The sequence below is a fragment of the Alligator mississippiensis genome, chromosome 2 (assembly GCF_030867095.1).
Source record: "Alligator mississippiensis isolate rAllMis1 chromosome 2, rAllMis1, whole genome shotgun sequence".
NCBI classification, from domain to species: domain Eukaryota; kingdom Metazoa; phylum Chordata; order Crocodylia; family Alligatoridae; genus Alligator; species Alligator mississippiensis.
Genome location: NC_081825.1, coordinates 237,909,625 through 237,936,257, shown reverse-complemented (window position 1 = coordinate 237,936,257; position 26,633 = coordinate 237,909,625). Strand labels below are relative to the sequence as shown.

Genomic DNA, 26,633 nt, shown 5'->3' with positions numbered 1-26,633 from the left:
AGAAGGGTGAATGACACTGATGTTGGGCACCTTGCTTTATTGATATACTGTTGTCTTGTGTTGGAGAAAGTTCTTTGAATTTCAAACAGAAAAATGTGCTTTTTAATACTGACCTCAGTCATTATGTTACTGCCAAGGATATATCAACACAGCAAAATGAAGAAGTGATTGTAAAACATGGTAACACAATGTAGCTAGCACACAACAAGAGCAGTGAAGCCACAATATATTTATTGGCGCACATTATTTACTGATTAAAAAAAAGCAGTCAGTCTCTTTAAAATAAAGACTTAAAGCTATGCTATCACTTGCAAGTGTATGTATTTGGATATCAGTTGGCCACATTTCTTACATACATTTTCATAAAAATAATTCTCATAAGAATAAAGAACACAGTATACAAGTATAGTTTTAATCAATTCTAATATAATTACTTCCCAAATAATGATTGTAATACTTTGCCAGGCTACGTTTCTCATTGAAGATGTTGAGTGAGATACCAAGTTATGCATTTTAAAACATGAACCAAACTTCTTTTTGAGTTATAAGCACCCGATTAAAAAAAAAAAAAATCAGCACTTTTTTTGCAATCTCAAAACTCTTTTGCACCCAGACAATACAAGAGCAACTTTGGCCTACTTCAGATTTCTATAACAAAAATTTTACCTATTGACTGAAAATTAGCATGCTAAATGTTATCCCACAAGAAAATCTTTCAAGAAAAATACAAATTTCTAAAATATTACCTGAAAATGGAATTGTTATTTCAACCTTAATTACAGGTCTATTTCTGGAATGCTGATGGTCTATGAGGTCTGCCTGACTGTATGAATTTGTATTCAAAAGACAGTTTGTCCAGTTTAATAGATCTTTTCAATTAGTTATAATGAGACATCTGCACAAAATCCTGAAAATAAAGTAGGAAGACAAAGACTGCTGACATGGAAAATAAAAACAACAACACTTTACTGGAGAAGGAGCCATGTCAATTTGACCCAGCTCGCCCAGTATCTGTATAGATTGTGCATTTCAGCGGGGCTTTTTGGCTCTTATCTAACCCCGCTGAAGAACATGATCACTACAGACTTTGGGTGAACCAGGTCAAAGTGACATGGCTCCTCTTCTGGGCACGTGCTGGGCTCAACGCAGGGGTGCACCAAGCTGAAAGTAAAGCGCCGGGTGTTTTTTTTTCCCCCCAGTCTGTCAGCAGCCAAAATGCCAAACAGAGCTGCTGGAGTGTGCAGGACTAACACGCTTAGAAACCACTAATCTGGAAAAGGAGGTTGCAATGGCTTGGCCATGTCAGAGGAATGGAAGACTGTGTCCCCAAGAATATTTTGTACTGTGAGATTTGAGACAGCTTTAGGAAGTGGGGTCGCCCTTTATGATGGTACCATGATGTGTCAAAATTATATGAAGCCATTCAATATCAGTGTAGAAATCTGGGAGTGTGCAGAATCCTGTCCAATCTGGAGGGGACATGTGGCACTGGGTGCAGCTCAACATGAAGCAGCTTTGATCCACAGGACAGAAACAAAGTGAAAACAAAGGAAGCAGCCTGCTGTAGATTTGGGCTCCAACCCAAACAACACATGGACCTGTGAAACTTGTAACAAGCTGTTCCACTCTTGCATTGGGTTTGTCAGCCACAAGCAGATTCATCAGGCACCTGACAAGACTTCTTAAGCACACACCATGATCCAGAAGATCAATTGTTGCCTACCAGTTTTAATGAATTTAGATTAGATAGGAGTGAACTGTAGAGTTTGGATCCAGAAATGACACGTCTCAGATACCTCTTGATTCTGGTTAATCTTCAAGTCATTGAATTAAGAAGCAGTCTGCAGATACACATATATACACATGCTTTTTATTATTATTATTTAAATATCTATTCTGGAGATAGGGAAACTATGCTGTCGTCATGTGAAGTGACTACATTTTTACTTCCAATCATATCTAAATGTTGTTCTGGTTTTCAAAGAAAAATATCAAAGCTAAACAATGCCAAGTACTGAAGAAAAGGTATCCCCTTCCATTGAGCGAGTACACACTTCCTTGCTATTAGCCCTCAGCACTCCTTGATGACACCCTGGCAATACTGAATATGGCCAGAAAGAAACCCTCTTTGCCCTGAAGAGCAGGGCTTCCAGATATGAGTTACTCAATATCACCTATTTGTTGAAGGAAAAGCATCATGCTTTCAATCCCACTTGATCACATGCTACACAGGAAATTCACAAGGTCTCAATAAGGCAGACATAAGAGCACACAGAAGTATTTTAAATATTATTATTGTTGTTGTTATTATTATTAAAGCTTAATTCATACATTTCACCCAGAAATGTCTGGTTTCCACAATCTGCTTGTGTATAAGGTATTTGAAAAGCTATAAACTTTAAGGAAGTCGTCCAGTGGGTTGGTCACTTGCAGATACCTTACCCAGTAAGTGTTCCTGTTTAAAGCCTTCATTTATATTCAATACTTTGTAACAACTATCCAACACAGAATACCATCTTACTGTCTTCTGGCCTTCTTGAGCGCCCTTCTTTTCATGCCCAAAGCAAGAGCTTTTAAGATTGTGTCCTTGTTGTTTAAAACATTGTAGCAGCTTAATTCTAACAGCCTATCAAATTCATTAGGTTTATAGGTGAAGTTCATTGAACGGTAAGGAGAGTCTGCTCCTTCAATGAGGAAGTTGCCAAAGGATTTCTCATTCGCCGTCTCACGCTCTACTCCTGCACACAGAAACAAAATGAAACAACAGCATTCCTCTCAGATCTTCACAATCGGATGTTCAAATGTTTGTACGGGAGAAAAAAAAAGTGCTGTATTCACTTATATTTATCATAAACCTATCTGTAAGGTGATGAGAAATAGGTAAAGGATTTAACTTTATTTAAGTGACGTTCTGCAGATGATACGTCTCCCTTAAGGAGACAAGGTTTATGACAAAGGTAAAATGGACATATACCTTTAATGTATTTTAATCGCATGGAATTTTAAGGCCTTGAGCTTTGTACCTATCTACAAATTAGCAAGAACAGATGAATTTCAGAAGAGGCAAAGATTTATTAGGGTGACAGCTTTTATCGGACCAACTATGTAGCTGGGATAAAGTTGAGACAAGCTTTTTGAATGTAAGACATTCTTCCTCGTGTCAGCTTCAGACAACAGCCAAACATGTCTCTTAATCTCACTATTCTTCAGCTTTGCATTCAAACCTCAGAAACAAATTTCTATATGCAGAATGCTGCTATTGATCATGATAGCAAACTACTCAGGGCCCAATGTCTTTATCTTAAAATAAGGTTTCAGTCTAAATTCAGACTATAAAAGTTTTAAACACAATTAAAAAATAATAATACTAATGAACCCAGAAAACAGAATAAGGATGGCTTCTGAAAACTTAGACAAGCAATATACTTGAGCCAGTGCAGTCAGTGAGACAAAAACTGGCCTGGAATATTAAGACAAATTTATTTTAAGAAATATTCATCTCTTTCCCTAATTCTAGCAGCTATAGTAGAAATCTTTCAAGTAAAAAGTTAAACTTAATTCCTACTAAAATTCTGCTCTCTACTCTGTGTCTATGGTACTCCTAAATTGTTCTTTGTGTAAGAAGACATTTGCAAGTTCACTGAGGAGAAAAGAAAGAATGGAATCAAATAGGTCCTGGAAATGGGCTTCTCTCAGATTTCACAACACAAAAATCAAATGGCTGATCCAAATATCTACGCTAATCAAACCAATGAAGTCAATACACTTTATTTATACCTTGAATATTAAAACTTAAATGCAAAATAACTAACCTATGTTAACTACTCAAACCAAATAAAACAAAGAAGTGGGGATCAACTGTTGACATGTGTTTAGGGCTTTACTAAAGAGCCTAGGTCAGCAATAAAGTATTTGCAAATAAACAATACAGCATTTGCACTTGGTTTTGTACTAACCATATACAAAAAAAAAAACAGTCCAGTAAAAAAAGCATTTGCAAATCTGAGGTTTGCAACACCCAGGGTTGATGCATATTATAAAAGGTTTTTTCCTTTCTTTTTATGCCTTACACCCACCTGCTCCATGAGACCCTGATCTCTAGCACTCTAAGAGTTAGAATCATAGAAGATTAGGGTTGGAAGGGATCTCAGGAGGTTATCTAGTCCAACCTCCTGCTCAAAGCAGGAACAGCCCCAACTAGATCATCCCAGCCAAAGCTTTGTTTAGCCAGGTTTTGAAAACCCCAAGGATGGAGCTTCTACCACCTCTCTGGGTAACCTGTTCCCGTGTTTTACTACCCTCCTAGTGAGAAAATTGTTCCCAATTTCAAACCTAAATTTCCCTTGCTGCAACTTGAGATCGTTACTCCTTGTTCTGTCATCTGCCACCACTGAAAACAGTCTAGCTCCATCCTCTTTTGAACCCTTGCTTCAGGTAGTTGAAGGCTGCTATTAAATCACCTCTCAGTCTTCTCTTCTCTAAACTAAATAAGCTCATTTCCCTCCCCCAGCCTCCTCACCATTTTCGTTGCCCTCTGCTGGACTCTCTCCAATCTGTCCACATCCCTTCTGTCGTGGGGGCCCAAAACTGAACACAGTACTCCAGATGTGGCCTCACCAGTGCTGAACAGAGGGGAATCATAACTTCCCTTGACCAACTGGCAACATACCTACCAATGCAGCCCAGTGTGTCATTAGTTTTCTTGGCAACAAAGGCATACTGCTGGCTCATATCCAGCTTACTGTAACCCCCAGGTCCTTTTCCACAGAGCTGCTGCCCAGCCAGTCAGCCCCTGGCTGGGCAGGGCCAGCCACTAACGTGGGATGCAGAATGCATTTTGCTGATGAGACATCTAACTGAGGCTTTATTGCATTCTCCTTTACCTGGTGCCTTGTATTGCTGGAAGGTGTTATTCACCAGTGGGAAGTGGAGTACTATGGGAGCCTTTGGATTTTCAGCGTCCATAAACATATAACACTCCTTTGGCTTCTGTCTATCTTTCTCACTGACAGCGATGTGTGGAAAGGGGATTTCCCGATCTTCACAATACTTCTGGGTCTGATGTAGGACCTGGACCCAGAAGACAAAAGTTCCTTTCTTTACTGCATGAGATTTAAAATCAGGTGATATCAGATTTTCAGAACAGCTTAGCTCCCTTTTAGACACATAAATTGGAGAGAGACTTTCAAAAGTGCTCAGTCTATAGAAGTTGCAGAGCATTCTGACGCTTATGGCTAGATATACAAAACAGCTAACAGAGGGGTGCTCAACCTCTACCCCACAAGGCCATGTCATCCAGCCTGTGGGTCTACCCCAAAAATTTGGCAGCAGAGGAGCCAAGACAGCATGAATTGCAGCTCCCCTGGTGCCAAATTTCCAGACAGGTGGGGAGCCCCGTGGCCTGGATAATGTGCCCTGCACACAAGACTGGACCAGCAAATGGCTGGTTCCAGTGTGCAAGTTCAGGCCAGCACATGGTTGAGCTAGCACACCAAACTACACCCATGAACCAATCCTAAGTACAAGATCCAGCCTGTGGCCTCGCTTTGCACTATTCATCTGGCCCACGGGGCCAGAAGGTTGAGCACTAGGGCTGTATGAAATTTCGCCAGTTGTTTCGACTCGACACTGTTTCAACTAATTTCGAGCTCAAAATAGTGAGATCGAATCGAAATGAAGGGCTTCGAAACAGCCTCGAAACAAAACGAGGCTTGTCGAAGCATTTTGAAACTTTTTAAATGTTTTGAGTTTCGAAGACAGCAGTGAGAAACAGGGGAGAACCAGGGCTGCACTCCCAGCACTTGCCAGGAGTACAGCCCTGGCTCTCTCTGTCTCCCGCTGCCGGAAGCCAATAGTAGCACAGGGGAAGGGAATTGAGCATGGGCTCAGTTTCCCTCCCCAGCATTGCAATCCAGTGGGGGACACTGCGATCCAGTGGGGGGTGTGGAGAGTCAGCCCAGCTGGGCTTACTTCCCACCCCCAGTGAAACATCAAAACAGCACTGAAACAGCCTTTCAGTTTCGACGGTACAGAATGGAACAGCTGTTTTGAATTGAAATTAAATTTGAAACGGAACACTGTTCCTTCAAACTGTCAAAACTGAAGGCAAAACGGAATGGTGCCATTTCGCACAGCCCTATTGAGCACCAGTGCTGTATGCCATTGAGGTATTTCTAAATGTGGCATTTGAATATTCTGCACAGATCTATGAGATGACAGGTAATATGAATGTGCTCAACTGTACTCATTTGTGTCTCACCTCAAATGGAGCTTCCCAAGAGTAGTTGAATGACAGAATGACATCAACATCTCTCCCCTGCTGGAGCATCAAGGGAAAGGGAGAGTTTATAGAAAAAAACCCATCTATCAGGTACAGTCTGTTTTCCTGGGGAGTGAGCTTGTTGGGGAAAGCATCCAAGCCTGAAAGACCCCACAAATCACAACAATAAATAAAATATACAAAAACTGATTCTCTGAAGTTACAATAAAAGGCTGCAAATCATGGAAAACCTAAAGGTGAAATGTGTAATTATCTTGCAATTAGCTGTATTTCCATCCAACACCCATCCACGCCCCCAAAGATATCCCCACTGTGGATCATACATACTTAAGCATTTAAAGGTGAATTAAGTACTAGTGTAATTAGGGATGGGTAAGCAGGGCACCAGCCCTGGGCACTGATTTAAAGAGGGCACCAAAATGATGGCTGCTGGGGAGCCTGCACTGCAGCAGCAGCAGCCCAGCTGTGGGGAGTGTCTGTGTCAGATAAGACCCTCCAGCATTTGCCAAACCTCACCCTCCCCACCAGGTATTGAGCATCTCTGCCCAGAACACAAAAATTGCTAGTTATACCTCTATGGAAACAGGATTTGGCCTCAAGTGATTTGTCCACAAAGTCAATGAGGGCATAAATAGATGTTGCCTTTGGGCTGCCATAAAAATGTTCAGGGTGGCACAAGCTGTAGGAAAACAGACATCCCGGACCCTTGTCAAGTTCCAAATGCACAAAAATGTTGCTTCAAGCAAAAGTAGTCAGTTTGTGACCTTATAAGGGAGGACATCTGTTTGCTTATAGAGCACCCCAGGAATTCTCCTGCACGGGATTCCCATGATGCGTGTATCAGGCTGCCATATCCCTTCTTCAGGCACACATCTGCAAGTACTGCAGATGTGTGGGGATTCCCCCACTTGCAGACACACAGTGTAGAAATCCCCTGCAGGAGACTGCCACTGTATGCCTGTCTCACTGCCATGTCCTGACCCAGGGGACAAGTTGGCAACATCAGGGCCAGGCATCTGGGACAGCTGTCCTAGAGGTTTAGGCCCCTGAAGTCCTGAGAATGGCCTAGGACTTGCAGGACAACAGCCCTGGGTGACATCTGTAAACACCAATGAAGCATATCAGCTGTGTCTGGACAAATCCTAGCACAGCTGAATCCACTCCAACAGTGACATCTGTTTATACCCTGGAACACAGCCCAAATTTCTTTAGTCTTGGGCCACTATGGTAAGCACAGAGTTGTCCATACTTTCAAGGCAAGTTATTTCCCATTATCAAATAGGATTTGCAGCACTTTTGTCCTAAAGTATATACAGCCAAACACTGTTCTTGTTTATACTTGCGTAACCCTGTGAATGCATTGGTGTAAGTAAGAGCAGAATCTAGCCCACAACATTTCCCCTGGTGCTTTAGTTACTTTACTCAAAGATTACAGAGTTTTGTCTTGTCACTAGATTTGTCACTCACTGGTCACTTTGCCCTTCCTGGCAGGCCCAAATGTCCCAGATGCATACCCTACATTCTCTCCCACAGAATTGTTACCCACCTTTCCAAGCCACGAATTGCTTGGCATTGAGATAGTCCTTATGAAGGTGAAGTCCATGCATAAAATTGACATTTTCTCCAGTGGAAACACGAGAGCTAAAGAAACCTTGAAATAAGTTTGAGAAGGCTCCACCTGGCATGACCATCCGAGTCTCTAACTCTGAGGTGTCCACTGGCTTGTAGCCATGAGCCTCATCTACAAAAGAAAAAAAATATCCAGAGTTCAAGCCTAAGCATTATCCCCTAATCATTTAGCCCTGGAGTCCTAGGAGTCTGACACTTTTCTTTAGAACCACTGGGCTCTTCATCACCAGTGCTATATTTTTAGTGGGAGTTACCTCCAACCTATACTTCGAAAATGAAGGGTGTTATTAAATCCCCATGTATAACTTTATGATGAAAACTCAATTAAGACAATCATCCCTAACCTGATTACATCACAGATCTCCACTTTGGACACTGCATGATTTTTACCTAGTTACAGAGAGAAATAAATAATATAAACCTTAAACATACTGTAGTAAGTGTGTTTAGAAACAACTGTGACATTCCCAGATCTGCGAACTTCATTACAACCGTAGTATAAATATGGCTTAAATCCGAGGTTTTTGTGAATTTTGAATACAGTTGTTGTACTAATCAGCTTTTGCTTTGAGTCTTAGTTGGTTGTAAAAAAGGGTTCCTTGCTTCCATACAACTTTAAGAACAGCCCAACATATCTCTCCTTTACCTGCAACTTTGATGGCATCTCTCAGAGTTTCTAAGAACCCAACTTTTGAAACAACCACCTCTTCCCAGATCTCATCTAAATTTGCAGCAAAGGCACTGGACCATATTCCTGACATAGGATAAAATATAAAGGAAATGATTAAATTAGACTTCTTAAGCACTGAACAGCACTGTGCCAATAGAAAATGACCATATTCCGGTTCAACGCACTAGATGCACCATATTAAGGACACAGCCTGGGTAGGACTAATTATATATGATTTTAAAGAATGCTGTTAAGGCAGGGGCAGGCAACTATTTGGGCCCATGGGCCACATAGGCAGTTCTGGGGAACTGTCTTGGGCCGATCAGCATCTCCTCCTCCTCCCACAATATTCCAGAGCCCTTGCATTCTGTGTCTCCTCCCTGCCACGGCCACCGCCACCAATACCCACCAGCAGCTGAGCACACAGTCCTAGCACCGGCCCCAGTCTGCCCTGGACAAAGTGGACCAGCACCAGACCAGCTGGGACCTGCATGCACAGCCCTGACCCCAGCCTCCCCACCTGCCCACAATGAGCAGCAGTAACTGCAGGGACAGCAAGGCAGAAGCTGCTGCTGGCCACAGCAAAAAAGCAGCCCCTCCCCTTCGCCACTGCTGGGCCTTTCTTGCTGCAGCTTCCCAGAGCCCACACCCAGGTCACTGTGCATCTTCTCTCCACTGCTACCATTGCCCCACTGGGTGACATGGAGGTGGCAGTGACAGTAGCAAAGAGGAGCCACAGGGCAGCCCAGGTGTGGGCTCTGGGCAGCCACAGCAAGAAGGGCCTACCAGCAGCTTCTGCCTAGCTGCCACTGCTGCTGCCACTGCTCATCGTGGGTGGGCAGGTCCAGAGTGAACATGGGGCAGGCCAGAGTCAGGGCTGTACGTGAAGATCCTTGCTGGTCTGAAGCTAGTCTGCTCCAGTTGGGACAGTTCTGGAGCTGGTGCAGGGCAGGCCAGGCCTGTGCCAAGCCTGTGAGTGTGGGTCCCCGCCAGTACCATGGGGCTGGAGCCAGTGGCAGCAGCCAGAAGGAGCTGCTGCTGTCTGGGCTGCCTAGAAATGCAGTTCAGCTGCAGAGCCGCCTCAGTCCTGCCGTGCATCTGGGAGCAGCTGGATGTGCCATGGCCTAGGCAGGACCAAGAGACCCACTGCAGACTGGAAAAAGTCCCTCCATGGGCCAGATCCAGCCCACAGGCTATATTTTGCCCATCCCCGAGTTAAGGGGACCAAGAGTATGAATAAATCCCTAATAAGTTTCTGAGAGTATTATCCTGTGCAGAATAATACAGTGTTTCTAGAAGCATCAGAACTTACCCTGCAGAAAGGAAATCCTGGGCTCTGCACGTTTCTTAAGAAGCAGCCCCATGAAGAATTCACTGCCAAAGTCTTCTGTATGGATAAAGGCTCCATACTTGAGGATACCAAACTCATGTGGTGTGAATTCACACCATTCTGGGAAAGAGTTAACCAAGATAATTATCTCTTGAATTCATTTGAACAATCCTCTCCATTACAATACGAATGCTTTACAGAAAGCCTCTCCCTAGTCCCATCCATATCAATGCCCATGCATTGTCATGACTAATCCTTTAATTCACTAACATTACTAGATGAAATTCTCCTTCTGGCATATACATGGGAATTCACTTGTAAGAACAGTAATCATCCACACATTTTTAGTGGGCACAGGAAGAAGTGAAAAGGGAATTCAAAGAAATATTTTGGTGCCACAAAAAGGCATAATTAACAGAATTTCCAGTCAGTCAAACTATTTCAATCAGGCATGTCTGCATATTCAAAATACTACTGAAGACAAAACCAAACATACATTAAACAAAGATGCCCATGTGCACACACATGGAAAGGTAAACATATGTAATGAGCATCATTGACACAATGAGATGTTAAAGTCAGTGACAAAACTACCCTGGGAATGTTAATGAGAAGAGGAGTTCATGCAGTAAATTCAATGCAGAAAGAGTGCACAGGAGATATTTGCTGCTGCCCACCACTATTACAATTTACCAGGGTATCCACTAAAGAGGGACAAATGTGGGCCATAGAACAGTGACAAAAGTAGTTAAAGCTGAGGTAGTAACTGTTTGTAACAAAATTTAAAGATGGAAACCTCTTTGTGTCATACCTGTAAATTTATTGCTGCCAACATGGGGCCTTACATTGACTGCTGCATAGACAGGGAAGGGGTTTTGTCCCCACCTGACTGCTGCCTGCTGGTCAGATAGCTTTGATGGATCCTCCTGGATATGGCAGAATAAAATCATATCACTATGGTGAACAGTTTAGCCTTTAAAGAGATTCTTCTTGCCCTTGCAATATTGTGTGATAGAGGTAGTTTATCACATAACACAAGGGCAAGAAAATTCTCAAATAACCATGAGTCAGTATTATTTGATGATCACTCAACTAATAAATACATATTCAAATAAACTCAAAAGCATTTCATGGACAAATTGATAATCTAAAAGGGTTTGAATTTATAAAGAATATTATTTAAACAAAATGGCACAACCAACTTTCAAAAGGTAATTCAAACCAACAAATATCTGCCTTCTCTAGTTTTCCTGGGGGGGTTAATACCTCAGGGAGTCATCTTAACTTTTCAAAGGGTGTAGGCGGATTAATAATTATACCAGAAACAAAGGATACCTGTATAAGTTGTACTCCCATTCTAATATAATAAAGGGCTTAGTCTGTCTGTCTGTAACACTTTTGGCCAACTGCAAATGTGCTGCTGAGAGGGTGGGCGGTGACGGGCCCAAGTTTGAGCTGCTGCTGGGGAATTTTTGTGGCAGCGGCAAACACACCCCAGCTGCCCAAGCAACAGGGCTTCCCCACACCTCCCTCCTGCCCATCCCAATGCCCCCCAGAACAGGTGGCAGGGAGAGGGAGGCGAAGGGGGGGTCATGGTCACGGCTGTTGTCAGGGTCAGGTTGCGGGAAGGGAGGGGAGCCGGAAAGAGGCCCTGACAACAGCTGGCAGGGAGGGGGAGGTGGCGGGGAGAAGGGGCAGGATCATGGTGGCAGCTGTTGTTGGGGCTGGGTGTCAGGGAAGGAAGGGAGGGAAGCGGGGAGGTGATGTGACAGTGGCGGCACCCCCCCCAACCACCTGGCCTCAACAACAGCTGGCAGGGAAGGGGAGGCAGTGGGGAGGGAGGGAGGGGAGGGGAGGGGTGCGAGAGGAGGCAAGGGGAAGTCTTGATGTGAAGCGGAGGCAGGCGGGGGGGGGAGCCCCCACGCCAGAGGCTGGAGGAGGACATGGCAGAGGGAGTCTTTACATGGATAGCCCTGAAGAGCGAGCAGGAACGAAGGGGGGCCATGTAAACACTTGCTTAAATCCATCATTCTTGATGGGCAATTACCTAGTATTAATATAAGTGCAGCAAGAGCATTTTAAATTTTAACTGTCTTTCGTTCAGAATTAAAGTGATAGCAATTTAGTTCATTTATACCACTATAAGGAACATGGAGACATAATAGCTACATTATAATAGCTGATGCCCAGTCTCTAATGGCAACACCATAGCCTCTTTTGAAGTGGCCAAAGTCATGCAATTTTAACTTTATGTTTTAGCATGCAGAAACTGAAATCACATGAGAAAACTGGGTGTCTCATTTTTCAGCCCTGAAACCAAGTTCTTAAGCATTAAGAGAGACCATCAAAAAAGTAAAACCAAACATAAAATACTACGCATACACACTTCGCTGACCATAATACTGTGAGCCCCAGATCCTGGAATTCTAACCTTATCTGCCCCTTACTCAGCTTTCACTCTGGAATCATATACATAACATCTTTGTGTAAAAAGCTTCCCCACCTGCAGAGTGGGATAAAAGTTCCCTGTTTCTGCAGTGTTGTGAAGATCAGCTAGCTCAGGGGTTGGCCACCTGCAACCTGTAGAGAGATTTTATCCAGCCTGAGAATCTGAGGCATGGTAGGGGAACTAGGGATGGCACCAGCCCACCTTAGGACCAAGCTACATTAATTTAGTCCACTGTTGCTAAAAAGTTGCTGATCTGAATGCTAGCTAATGGTTTGGAAGCATTTTGAAAATATAAACTGGTCTGCATATAATGTATGACTGGCTTGTGGTTTTAATCACTATTAAATGTTTCTTTTCTCCTGCAAAATGTATTTAATCTCTGAGAAAATTCTAAGCAATTTTTCACAGAGATAAGTAGTAAGCTGGCCCAGGCTTTAGAGAAGCGATGGCCTTGTTACACATTACAGTCTGAGCTTCTCAAATGTTGAGCAGTGTTAGTGTTAGCTTGAGTTTGGAGCAGTCACACCTTAAGGCTATAAATTTTCTCCGACTGTCCCCCACCTGCACATCGGTGAGTTGCCACTACAAGGAGGGTTAATCAGGATGGGTTTCTATCCCTGCTCCAGGGTGGGGTATATGAGAGATGGGTTGAGGGGGAGGACAGGAACATAAAGATGGCAAGTGAAGAGTTAATGGGATGGGGGTGAGTAATGAAATGGAAAGAGGAAAGGAAATGGGGGTGCTGGAACGGTGGTGAAATGAAATCAGCCAGCCAATGAAGAATAAGATAAAAATAAGTAAAAGAAAAAACATTTTTAAAGAAATAAAGAGGAAATAAATTAAAGAAGGTCTCATGTTTTACTAAACTGGGATTTTGGTTTAGGGTGCAGGGCACTGATCGTGCTTCCCAGGGTGGCTAGGAGATGAGAGTAGTGAGGAAAGGTCCTTTGGGGGGAGCAACTGCCCCTGCCCCAAGAAGGAAAATAGCTGAGATAACTGATCTTCACATCCCTGAAGAGACAGAGTACCTTTACCCCACTTTGCAGGTGGCGAAGCTTTTTTACACAAAGATGTTATACATACAGACCCAGGGCAAATGCTGCCCCATCCCCAGTTCATAGGGACCCAATCCAGCCCCCTACCTTGCTCTCCCAGCACCTCCCCTAGACCCTACTCCTGGACCCATCTGTGCCCCACAACCTGGCTAGCTGGCATGTGCTCTGCAAGCTGTTTGCATGGGGGTGTATCTCTAGGGGTGGGAAGGTCACATCCCTGTAGAGCAGGAGGGAGACTTGGTTTATGCTGGACCCCCCCACCACCACCACCCCCTCACCCCCCAGGCGGTAAAATTCAGAGGGCGGAAAATTTGTCCACACAACAGGCAGGTGGGGAGGAGACACTTGCATCCTGGGATGCTGGAGGACTACAACTTGTGCAGCTCATCTGTGGGGAGTGGCCACACATTAATGGAACACAAACAGGGTAAGGTGGATCAGAGATAAACCTGCCCTGGAGTCATATGACTAAGCCACCTAAAGTGTGCTTGAAACTAGTTTCAGGTGTTAGTGTGTAGACAGTCCTGGGGTTAAGAGCTCCAAGAGTTGCCTAAATTTAATGTGTAACAAGACCCCAAGTTTGAAGTTACTGTACTCTTCCCTGAGGGTGAGTTTAATAAAGGGAATGAACCATTCATAATCTGGGACTCCTGTTACCTTCTGGTGTAAGAAGTATTCAATGATGAGACCCCACAAGTCTGTAAGGGTGACCTTCCACCCTTCTTTCTCCAGCAAGAATAGCTGATGGAAGTAATATGCCAGGCGCTCAGCAGAAAACGCTCCCACTTTGCTGCTGGTCACAAGTTGTCGAGTAATTCCAATTGCCTCCTGGAGGTCCTTTTGGGACCAGTAAGGATCTGCGTAGAGTTTAGACAAACACCTAGAACAATATCCACCAGGGTTTTCAGTTAAGAAAAAAAAATCAAACTAGTACACAAGATACCAAAATTCCTAAGGAAAGATTGTTATTCTCCTCCCATTGTGATTAGAATACAACCAAAATTAAAACACAGATTTTTTTTTTTTTTTTTAATGTATATCCTTTGTTCATTAAAATGCATAGCAAGTTACGTGGTAGAAGAAATTTGATTTTACAGAGTTTGGGCCTCAAAACTTTACATAGTTTTAAAACCTTAGTACCATACTCCTTTACATATCCTCAGACTTTCAATGCCTCCCTAATTAACTATTACCATGCAGAAACGTTTCTAATGTATCCACCACTTTCTACATGTCCCCTTTACCTCCATCCTGAACATTCTCTGGATAGGTCTCTCTCTCTCTCTCTTTTTCTCCTCCCCCACCATCCCTTTTCCCTTCACCATCATTTCTGTTGTTTTTCTTAACAGTTTAACTCCTTTTTATCCACTAATTATAATATTACTCTGTACCTGGCAACCTTGATCTCACTAAAATCTAGTTCCTTAGTAAGATGAATGTCAGTGGCAAAAAATACCTAGGCCTCAGATCTGGCCTATTCTAACTATAGTTGCAGTTTGGCAACTTCAGAAAAGAAAAGTGTCTATGAAAAGATTGTATGGATTAATGAAAAAAATGTTCATGTTAAAAAAAAAGGAGGCAAAGATATGACTATTTTCTCACATATCACACATCCCTGAAAAAAGGCAATCACCTTGTTTTTGGAAGATGGAATAAAGATCTTACCTTGTAAATACCAATATTTTCACAGGAGAACATAGCAGCTGTAATAGGGAGGAAACAAAAACCTGTGGCTGTTCTGATAACCCATTAGCTGCAGGGCCCAGCAGGGGTGTGCGTGTGTGTGGGGGGGAGGGGGGGGTACACACACACACACACACACACACACACACACACACACACAGAGTATATAAATGTACTGTGTATAAATGTATAAATGGAGGGAGGACCTGGGCAACTATAGGCTCGTTAGTCTTACTTCGATCCTGGGGAAGCTCTTTGAGAAGATTATCCAGGAGCACACATGGGAAGGACCAGCATTGGGGATGATGCTCAGGGGCAACCAGCGTGGGTTCATTAGAGGCAGGTCCTGTCAGACCAACCTGATTGCCTTCTACGATCAGGTCACAAAATCATGGGATGCAGGTGTTACGGTGGATGTAGTCTTTCTGGACTTCAGGAAGGCCTTCAACACTGTCTCCCACCCCATTCTCATTAAAAAACTAGGTGACTATGGTGTTGATGCCTACACAGCCAGATGGGTTGCAAATTGGCCGAGGGGCTGCACCCAGAGAGTGGTGGTGGACAGGTCATATTGGACCTGGAGAGATGTGGGTATTGTGGTCCCCCAGGGCTCGGTCCTCAGGCCCACACTGTTCAATCGCTTTATTAGTGACTTGGATGAAGGGGAGAAAAGCACCCTGTTCAAATTTTGCTGACAGCACCAAGATTTGGGCCAAGGTGGGCATGCTAGAAGGAAGGGACAGGATACAGCTGGACCTGGACAGGTTACACGGGTGGGCAAATGAGAATAGGATGGGATTCAATACTGACAAGTGCAGGGTACTGCACCTGGGGAGGAAGAACCAGCAGCATATCTACAGGCTGGGGAACTCCCTACTCGAAAGCACAGTGGCAGAAAGAGATCTTGGAGTTGTTATCGATTCCAAAATGAACATTGGCCGCCAATGTGAGGACATGGTCAGTAAGGCCAACCACAGATGCATCACAAGCAGGTCCCAGGAGGTGATCCTCCCCCTCTATGCAACACTGGTCAGGCCACATTTGGACTATTGTGTCCAGTTCTGGGCACCGCACTTTAGGAGGGATGTGGCCAGCATCAAGAGGGTCCAGACGAGGGCCACTCGCATGATCCGGGGACAGCAGGGCAGACCCTATGAGAGGCTATGGGACCTGAACCTGTTCAGCCTTCACAAGAGAAGGCTGAGAGGGGACCTGGTGGCCATCTATAAACTTACCAGGGGGGACCAGCAGAGAATGGGAAAGACCCTGTTCACCCGAACACCTCCCAGAGTAACAAGGAATAACGGCCATAAGTTGTTTGACAGTAGGTTCAGGCTGGACATTAGAAGACACTACTTCACAGGGCGGCTAGGATCTGGAACCAACTTCTAAGGGAAGTGGTGCTGACTCCTACCTTGGGGGTCTTTAAGAGGAGGCTTGACAATTACCTAGCTGGGGTCATATGAGCCCACTATTCTTTCCTGCCCAGGGCAGGGGGTCGAACTTAAAGATCTACTTAGGTCCCTTCTGACCCTACATCTATGAACTATAACTATATCTATATCTATAGATATAGATATTTATAGCTATAGATATTATGCATACACACATATATGCACTATAAATTTTCATATTTATGGAAGAGGTACTCAGAACAGTAGCAGAGCATCTATAAAAGCACTTAAGAAATTTAAAAATACATGAGCAAATATACAGACACTAAATAGCAGAGGCTGCTATTTAGCAGACAATAGCAGATATATTTATCATAAATCATCCATGTTAGTTGGTATAGTATTAATTCTAACACTGTCCTGACTGTCGTTATCAATGTAACGTATGCATTGGGTAATGTAATGCATTGCGTGCACTGAAAATGTGACTGTGTGACTGAAGGGGAGCAACTTTGTGGAGGCTTGTTGACTGATCATGGGCTACATGGACTAAAGGCTGGTTCTTGGGAACACCTCCAGAGGTGGGCAGGTGACCCTATGTGCTGAATGTCAGGGGTCAGCAGTACTGACCCCTACCTGTTTACTTGCCCTCTGAGTGTATCTTGTCATAATATGGATGCCTATTTACCTGTATTTGTCCTTTCCCATTGGCCTGTTAGCCTGTGACCCTAACCCCTAGGATACTCAATATAAAGTAAATCCCTCATTGGCTGTAGTGACTGTGCCTGACACTGCAGGGGTTTGTTACAACAGGTCAAACTCCTACAGGAAAAATGTTCCATGTACATACCAAGTGGACCCTGAGATCCCACACAGATAGATTAGGATATCCAAGAGGTTAAGCTTCTGGAGACCCAACAGATTGCCGTAGAGTGCAGTCATGGCTCTCATCCCACCTCCTGACCCCACTACTGCCACTACCGGGACCTACAGGAAGAAAGAAACAAAAGACTAGGGAAAAACATGATGGAATTATACCCACTAAATTACATTACATACAAGGGTCATTCAGTTTTAAGTTTCATTTTACAGATTTTCTCCGTCATATACAAAAATAAAAAGCAGGAAGCATGGAGATAAACTAACCTACCCAGGAAAGAGATCTGCTCCTATTAAAAGACTGAGTCTACGTGCAAATCTTTACCTACTTTAGCCTCTGGAGTGTTACAGTGGGGGGTACTATGGCAGAGTGGCTTCCTTGCTACAGAGTCAAAGTTTGAGCTTCACTATGGACTTGCACTATCTCAGTCAACCAATTTGTGAATCGTTACATGGTTATTCATGCAAGACACATTGCTCCCTTGTATGCTGTGGGTTTAAGAAGCTAGCATACCTTAAACAAGCTACCCTAATGGGCTGCTAGGCTTCATGGACCTTTGATGTTTTTCCCCACTCCCCTAAATTTTATTCAGGAGTCTGAAGACAAGCTACTATTTAGGGCAGAAAACAGACAATTAACAGCTCAAACATCTTTGTTTCTCACTGAGACTCTTCTCTGTGTTATATACCCCTGCTTGGTTCCTGTCAGCCCAGCTGTAACTATGGTATGTCCTGTATAATGCGTTACTATTTCTCTATCTGCAACTCAAAATCTGTTACTACTACTTCGAGGTTCACTGAAAGCATAGTACTACTCTTTCCCCTGATTATAGGCTTGTCTGATAGCTCTAAAAGGGGAGTTTCCTACCTCATTTTTCCTAGGTTTCTTTGGCAAACCTAGAAGCCTCCTTAGTGTAAAAGAAGCTCTTTCCTTCCTCCTGTCCAAAAAATCTCGTTCTCCTTTAGCAAGGTCAAAACTGAGGCGCACATCAAGTTCCTGCAAGCTACCCCCAAACACAGAGGTGGAAAGGGAACAGCAAAAAAGAGAAATGAATTTTATGCAAGATTGGATGCCTGAGACCTCAGTAGTTAAGATCAGTTTAGAAGAGCCTGCATGCCAGGCTAACTCTTAACAAACTGCTGCATTGTGCACTTGTTTATGCTTTGATTAGCACTGCCTGTTTAAAAAAATAAAAATGAAAAAGCTATTACAATAAGAAAAGCCATGGGGGGGGGGAGAGGGGGGAGCGGGAATCAGTGCTTCCATGTCCGAACAAACATTTCATTCCAATATTCCAGATCAACTTCATACCATTTAAAATCTCTGTTCAAAGCTCAGTTCTTTTGGAAATATGTTTACAATCTTGCTCTCTTTCATTAAATAATTATAAAAGCAAAACTAAACAAATATTTAATTAGAGGTGCACTGATACATTGGTCCGATATTGGATCGGCACCAATATAAAGAAAATTGGCCTGATGTGGCCAATAATTTGGCTGATAAATGCCCGTGCAGCACAGCACACAGGCAGTAAGGGGCAAAGCCCAGCAGCTTGGAGAGCTGGCTCCAGCTGGTAATTCTGTTGTGGTGGATGGGGATGGAGGGAAGGGGCATGGGGGGAGGGCAGATCAACATCCCCTGCGGTGTGGGAGGGAGTGGGGCAGGCACTACCCAGCCAGTGTAGTACAGAGCTGCGGCTCATCCAGGAAGGAGGGGGAAAGTGGGCATCTCCCGCTGCTGGGCACAACCCGGGAGGGCACGGAGGGGGCATGTGCCCACAGATCTGTGTGGGGGGAGGGGGTGGCAGCAGCTGCAGGCTGGGGCTGGGAGGCTGGGCTGGGCTCTGGGCAGGTGGTGGCAATGCTGGGAGAATGGCTATAGGGGAGTAGACTGCAGCCCCCCAAATTTCACCATGGCCCACCATTCCAGCACCAGTGCCGCCCACCCCAAGCACAGCCTGGACCAGTCTCCCACCGGGAAGAGCACAACATAGCCCCGGCCCCAACCCGCAGCTGCAGGCTGCCCTGCCTCTCCCCCCCAGCACAGATCCGGGGACAACAAACTTACCAGCTGCAAGCAGCTGTATCAGAAATTGGATCAGTATCAGCTCCTCCTCAAAAATTGGTAAAGGGTATTGGCACGCAAAATCTCTATCAGTGCACCCCTACATTTAATGATTGCAATGGTGTATACTGACAATTTCTCAAGTAATACCTGTATTGAGTTTAAAAAGATAACTTTTAGACAAATTTCATAGACATTAGGGCTGGAAGGGACCTCAGAAGATCATCAAGTCCAGCCCCCTGTATCATAAATGCATTATAACCATCAAAGAATACATTTAGAAACAGAACACCAAAAAGGCAACTAAAGCTACTGGAAAAAACCTTGAAGCACTCACGCACCTGCAGGTAAACACAGACCTGTGCAGTCACTTTACTTTAAAGAAATACTCCTCCTTATGTATTTGAGAAATGCTTATGCTCTACAACAATTTATATTTCTAAATAACATCAAAAACTTTCCTGAAGGCAGATGTAAAAGGTGATTAGAGGAAATTTGTAAACTTTCAGCAGGCTGAAAAACAAATTAAATATCTACAACTGAGATAATGGATTGCAGTCCAGGCCATCCTCAGAGCAAAATCTAAAACATCTCAGAAATAGTTTTTTGCTTTGAAGAAATACAGCCTACCAGTGGTAAGATATTTTACAATTTGGAGCTGAGTTCAGGTTTTTCATGCTCCCACAAGTTTTAGCTTGTGGTGGGAGCTGCACATAACCAATTTATCCATCCCAAGTTAATAATCATTTTAGCTTTTCCTTGCACAGAGTTTCCAATACCATGAAAACACATTTGACATTAAGACTACATTGAACTGGTTCAACAGGAGAAGAAAATCCATTGTAATAGGAATTGTAAATGGAACTGGGAAGTTGAAATAGTTAAAAGACATATTTATAACAAGAATAGCATCTACTCTTCATAAGCTCTTTAATGCAATTTTAGGGTATCAGACTCACCATTCTTCAACCTTAATAGTCAGATCCACACCTTGTTCCTGGAAAAAAAAACCCCAAAAAACAAAGCTAAGACAGTTTTACAAAAGTCCGCACTAGTAATGTACAAAGAACGGCCACGGCTTATGATAAAAATTACAGTCATATCTATCCAGAAGTAAAGCCAACTTACCACCATATGGTTTTCCAAACACAAATTAAAAAAATGAATGAATTAGCCAGATTGGTCATTATTTTATAAAGAGAAAAAACTAGCAATGAAGGGAATCAAACAATATGTATTCACCTCCTCTGAAAGTCTGCCCTGACCTGAAGACAGAATGACTTGTCACTATAAACAGCAAGGTGATCCATCCTTTGATCTTCTGACATAAAATTGAATTACTTAATAAACATACAAACTTTAAACTTGTTACTACACTAAGGCAAACTGGCTTGGAAAGAAGTCATTTGTTTCAGGAAGTTTTTAGCAAAAGTCCTGAAACTCTACATATGGCAAGAACACTACAGCTTTCATTAAAATGGACAACTCTTTAAGACAATAAATATGTGGGTTTTTAAATTTTTTACCAAAAAAATAACAATTTATTAATGTAGCCTTCTGTCAAGATGGTGGAAAGTTTTGAGTATCTAAACTAATATGACAGAAGTTTGGAGACATCACGGTCAACTCACTCATTCGTTCCTGGCTTTATTTTCTGTTCTAACATTTCTCTTCCCAATTATTTCCTTTGTGTTTCATTATTCACTTTAATAATCAACCTCCTCCACCTTGTTACCTCCTTTATTCATAATCAAATGTCTCTCCTCCCTTAATGGTTGCCTCCCCCCATCCATCTTACCCATTCATTATAGCCCCATCATTCAAACATATTCCTTCCTCTTACCCCTCCTGCCGCTTTACTTAATTCACACCCACCCATTTATGTTCACCCTCCCTACTGTTACCCAATAACCACCACTCCTGAAAATGATTTTATTGAGATGATTTCCAGAACTAACATAAAAAATTGGCACTAGATCCCCCCGGATAAAGGACTGGATAACTGAGGTCTGGGTTTATTTTTTTTAACAGCAATCATTTGCTCTCATGCATATAGAAAAAACAGGATATTCAATTTTTTTATTACTGTATCACAAATGCCCTTGTCAGATCAGGTTCTTGTTCTAGAGTGCTGGTTAACTACACAGTAAGAGACAGTCTACGCCTCAAATCGCTTATGATTAGGAACCTACTAAAATTGTGATTTCATGTTTTTCACAAAAAATGCAAAACCAGGTGGGCTACAAAAAAAATGGCAGGCTCACTTTAAAAACAAACAAACAAACAAAAAACTTTACCAGCAAGCAGAGGAAATGGAAGGAAGCCGTGCAGTCCTGAAGCACATGGAGGGGCAGGGGAGCAAAGCAGAGACTGAGCCTGTGGTGTAGGTTTAATACAGTAGCCAGTCCAGGGCCAGTCAGGGAAGAGGGAGGTGTTTAGCACCAGCTTTTAAAATAGCCGCAGGCATCTGCAGCCTAAGAAGGATTGAGCATGAACACTGAGAATAAATCCTCCAAGACAGCCACATGTTTCAGCTCTGGACCGTGTAAGGCAATATCCTGCAGGGACCTTGCACACAGATGGAGACAAGCTGTTTTGTACCACCTGCAATTTGACTCTGGAAGTGTCAAGGAAAACCAGTATAGATCAACACTTAGCCCAAGGCACACAAAGTGAAATTCTGCCATAGAATCTGAAGGCAAGAGCAAGAAACAATCAGCTGTGTCCTTGCTCTTTAAAAGGACTATGGAAAGCAGCTTGGTAAGGCAAGAGACAACATTTTCCCTCATGGCAGTTTTTGTAAAGGCAAACAGCCCACTGAAGAAACTTGATCATCCTTAGTTAAGGGACTTCCTGAACCCAAACATGCCAAATGCTGGCAGTTTTCCATGTGCAAACAAGCTTTGTCAAAACTGTCTCCCCGCAGTGATTGCTTCATATGTACGGCCCACAAAGTCTGTATTGGCAGAGTATGAATCCTTCTCCGTTGCGGCCAATAAAGCCACCAGCCATGAAGATAACTACATGTTGCACATGTTATTTGTACCTGGGAGCTGGACAGACTGAGACCTGCCTGTGTTTCAAACAGAGCCAGTTGACCTCACATCTGTCAATTTTTCTACCGTGTTTCAGGCCATAGTGAAATCAATTGTCAATTGTGGCTTAAAATTTAAGATCTCGGCACTCCCATCCAACAATGCCATGTACATATGTAGGGCTTTCTCTGATGTGTTCAAAGGAATGCTGCCCAACATAGTTCATGTCACCTGCAATGAACACGGTCTGTCTTTAGTAAGTGACATCTAGCACACGCTGTTCCCCGATGTCAATAGCCTGATGTCCTCCTTCAAGAAAGCCTTCAAGCACTGCCCAGGCCATAAGCTCTGGTACGTGGAATCCATTGTCAGTCAAAGTGGGGCCTCACATGCCACTGGCACAAGAGCCTGTGCTCACAAGGTGGAATTGGTGGTTCAGTGCAGTCTCTAACCATGCCAAGCATGTGCAGTACTACACCAGCAGATTGTGAGTGAGGAGCTGGAAATCACAGCCAGCACGCAGTGCACACTTAAGCTTCATAATATCTTAAGATGGGGCAACATTTAAGATCAAGTGATGTTTGTGACTGAAAATGTCGCCCAGTTCATGGAACTTCTAACGTGGCTTGAAGGCCAGCACGCTATGATCTACCACACACACAACAAGCTGACGGGTTTGATAAGGTGGGTAGAAGACAGGATATCACAAGAACTGTCATGTTGTCCTCATGATAACCAGTGGGGAAGGGACCTGTTTCAGGCAATAGCTGTAAAGCTGAACCAGTACTACAGGTATGACCCATCACTGCCACTGCAGTTCAGACAACTGACTGCCTCCTTCCTTAGTGTTGTTCACATTTTGGACCCCAAACAGGTGCCTGTTCCAAGTTGTGACCCTTAGCTACTGAAATCAATTCCTTAATGGCAGAAAGAGCATGACAAGGAAGTGCTGCTTACATGAACTTTGTCAAAGAGTGCCACATGCCTGTGCCTGCATTTTGGGACTCTATCTGTGACTGTTTTCCACATCTCTACACCCTGGCAAGACACTCTCTCACCATTCTAATTAACTCAGTGGATGCTGAGCATGCCATCTCAGTGTATGGACAAGTGTTCAGCCTACAGAGACAGAAAATGTCTGCAGCTACTGCTGCTGGATGCAGCACACTAGCATTTAACAGTTAGCATGAATTAATCTACCTCAAGATTAGCATTGAATAAACTTCTTCTTACAATGTCCTTTAATAAATTGTATAGTGATGGTATTAGTTACAACTCATGTTGCGTTTAATTTCATAAAACATTTCAGTTTAGCATTTCATTGATTGCTTAATAAGGTATCAATTAGTGGCTTCCACAGGCTTAATCCCCTGATTAAGCCCATAGAAGCCATTAAGGGAAACATTATTAAGCAATTAAGCTGCAGTTTCAGGCCATCCGGCAATCTGTGGGGAGGGACAGGACTGCCAGGGGTCCTTGGCCCATCAGAGGCACAAAAGGTCCCTGCCATGATCAGCCCACGAAAATGGTGGCTGGTCCCACGATCTGCCCATGAATTCAGCCAGCTGCCTCCTCAAGTTGGATAGACCCCTACTTATAATTTAAATTAACAAGACAAATAATAACAGAAAAACAGTATGAAGTTTAAAAGTACAAAACTTAGCCACAATCATTCCATGCTAGAAAAGAATCAAGAGAGAGAGAGAGAATTACCTTTCCTAGTAGAACACTAAATTCTGCTTCTTGTCCCAGTGGGAGGGTTCCCACAGGAACTGATCCTGTTCCTAAGCGTGCAGTGTGCATTTTTAAGTCCTCAGTCCACCCCTCCTACAAATCAAAATGCTCAGCTTGAATCAACAGAAACATTGGTATATACAAATAAAACATCATCTTTCCATCATTAAATGTGCTATAGAATCATTACCAAACATATAGCTCAATGGTGAGCTATTGACTAAAAGAAAACCTTATATCCACCATTAGAAGAAGCAAAACTGGTTGGCCATTTATTATGCACATGCAAAAAGCCTGCTCCAACACACTGGAAATCCTTTTACTGGAATTCAATTTACTGGAAAAGCACATGAATTGACATGTTCTGGCAGCTTCATGAATCACATGCATCGGCAGGGTGCTTTGAACTAAAAAACATTCAATGTGCTTTAGTTCAAAGCACACCACCACCATTTTCTCAGCACAGAGGCGTGCTGTGTACCTGATGTGGCACTGGGTGCTTTTAATTAGAGAGACTTCCTAATTAAAAGTGCCCAGTGGTGCATTGGGAGCATATGTAAAAATGCCCATAATATATAGTTTTTAAACCACACTTTGTTAATGTGGAAGTTTTAAGTTGCAAATGCAATTCAGGAATAGATATACTGCCTTTAAATTCTCTAACAATAAAAAAATGACACACCAATTTCCACACTTGGACCCAGACTTGAAGTCTAACTGAGGATTTACAATAATATATAAATGGCCTAATCCCACTTCCACTGTAATCAACTATTGTTTCCTTTGACTTAAACCTTTGACTATGCCTCTTAAAAAGATAAATTTAGGCAATTGAATTATATGTATATTACAAAAAAAGTTACAAAATTATTATTAAAGTTGTAAAGTTGAGCACTCAAAAGTAGAAAATGCCAGACTAATATTGCCTGTGCAATCTTAAATTCTGTCATTTTTAACATATTCACTTTCTTACTGTCTGTAGTTACATACCGGTTTTTCTACAGGACCCATAAATCATTCACTGTATGGGATTGACCGAAACTCAATAAGCAGCTATAGAGTATTGTGTTTACCCTCATTATTTAATATAATATGTAGCTCCATTCTTGCACTGTTTAAATCTGGATCTGCCCTAGCGCATCAAAACTCTAAAAAATGTTGTTTCTCACCTCTATGACAGCTGTAGTTTGCAGCAGTTCCAAGTCCAGCTGAGGGTGGATTTCTCTATCTACATGGAAGAAAAATGGGATCTTCCTTCTGTTTTCTGAATCAGCACTGCAAAAAGTAGAGGACTGATTCTCAAAGGCACCGGGCACTGACAAGTGGACCTGACAGTTCTCTGAGCAGTAAAATCAGAAGTCTAAGTCACAATTAACAGCATAGGCAGAAAAGGAAACTTACAACATTCTAAATTACAGTCATTCCTCAGTGACAAATTTCCCAGCCTGAATCCCTATCCTAGCTGCTCACTAAAACCAGGCTGTATTCTGATCTCCTAAAATCCGGCATGCAACAATTGCTGCAAAATAAGCTACTTCATTATCCTCAGCTGCCGATCCTACACATGCACTCTAGTGTAACAAAAGTATAGCCTAAGTCTTGTTTCCTGGCTTCCATGGGTAGACTCAGGCCTACCTACTAGGGCTGTCCGAAATTTCGCCACCAGTTTTGTTTCGAATCTGTTTCGACCTGCTTCAGGGTCAAAACAGCAAAACTGAAATGAAACAGATATGGTCAAAACAGCCTCAAAACGAAATGAAGCAAGTCTAAACATTTCACCATATCGACGTTTTGCCCATAGGATATAATGGGGAAGGTCAAAACAGCCTTGTCATTTCTGGCCACATTGGATAAAACTTGCAGAAATGGTAGCCCCTTCTGAGGGCATAAAGCGTGCCAAGTTTCAAGAAGATAGGTGCAGGGGGTTCGGAGAAACTGCACCCCAAAATCTTGAGAGCCAAACTTGTGTTGTGTATGTGTGAAGCCACAGCAGGGTCAAAACTGCAGGCATGCTAGCCCCTGCTGAGGCCACAGAGCCTGCCATGTTTCAAGGAGATAGGTGCAGGGAGTTCAGAGAAACTGCACCCAAAATTCTTGAAAGCAAAACTCATGTCACGTGTACATGTTAAGCCACAATGGGGTCAAAACTGCAGGTTTGCTAGCCTCTATGGAGGCCGCAAAGCCTACCAAGTTTCAAGGAGATAAGTAAAGGGGTTTGGGGGAAACTGCACGTCAAGCTGCAGACAAGCAAAACTCATGACATGGGTGACACTGTGTGTGTTAAGGCGCAGCAGGGTGAAAGCTGCAGGGATGGTAGCCCCTGCTCTGGCCACGAAGCCTGCCAGCTGTCGAGGAGATCGGTGCAGGGGGGTTCTGGGGCCCTGCACCCCTAGCTGCTAATAAACAAAACTCATGGCATCGGTGCTTGTG

General features: G+C 43.3%; 1 protein-coding gene across 1 annotated transcript; it reads right to left on the bottom strand.

The window, feature by feature from the left end:
- Window positions 1-209: 209 nt before the first annotated feature.
- On the bottom strand, window positions 210-25,536 carry LOC102573092 (cytosolic phospholipase A2 zeta-like). The gene is made up of 13 exons (XM_059722955.1): window positions 25,373-25,536; window positions 24,183-24,296; window positions 20,394-20,431; window positions 18,238-18,373; window positions 17,341-17,477; window positions 14,071-14,293; window positions 10,721-10,835; window positions 9,892-10,029; window positions 8,556-8,663; window positions 7,827-8,021; window positions 6,260-6,420; window positions 4,884-5,070; window positions 210-2,738 (listed from the first exon to the last, which is right to left on the bottom strand). The coding sequence occupies exons 2-13, from the start codon at window positions 24,270-24,272 to the stop codon at window positions 2,518-2,520; spliced, it is 1,749 nt and encodes a 582-aa protein (XP_059578938.1). The 5' UTR covers window positions 24,273-24,296; window positions 25,373-25,536; the 3' UTR covers window positions 210-2,517.
- Window positions 25,537-26,633: the final 1,097 nt, after the last annotated feature.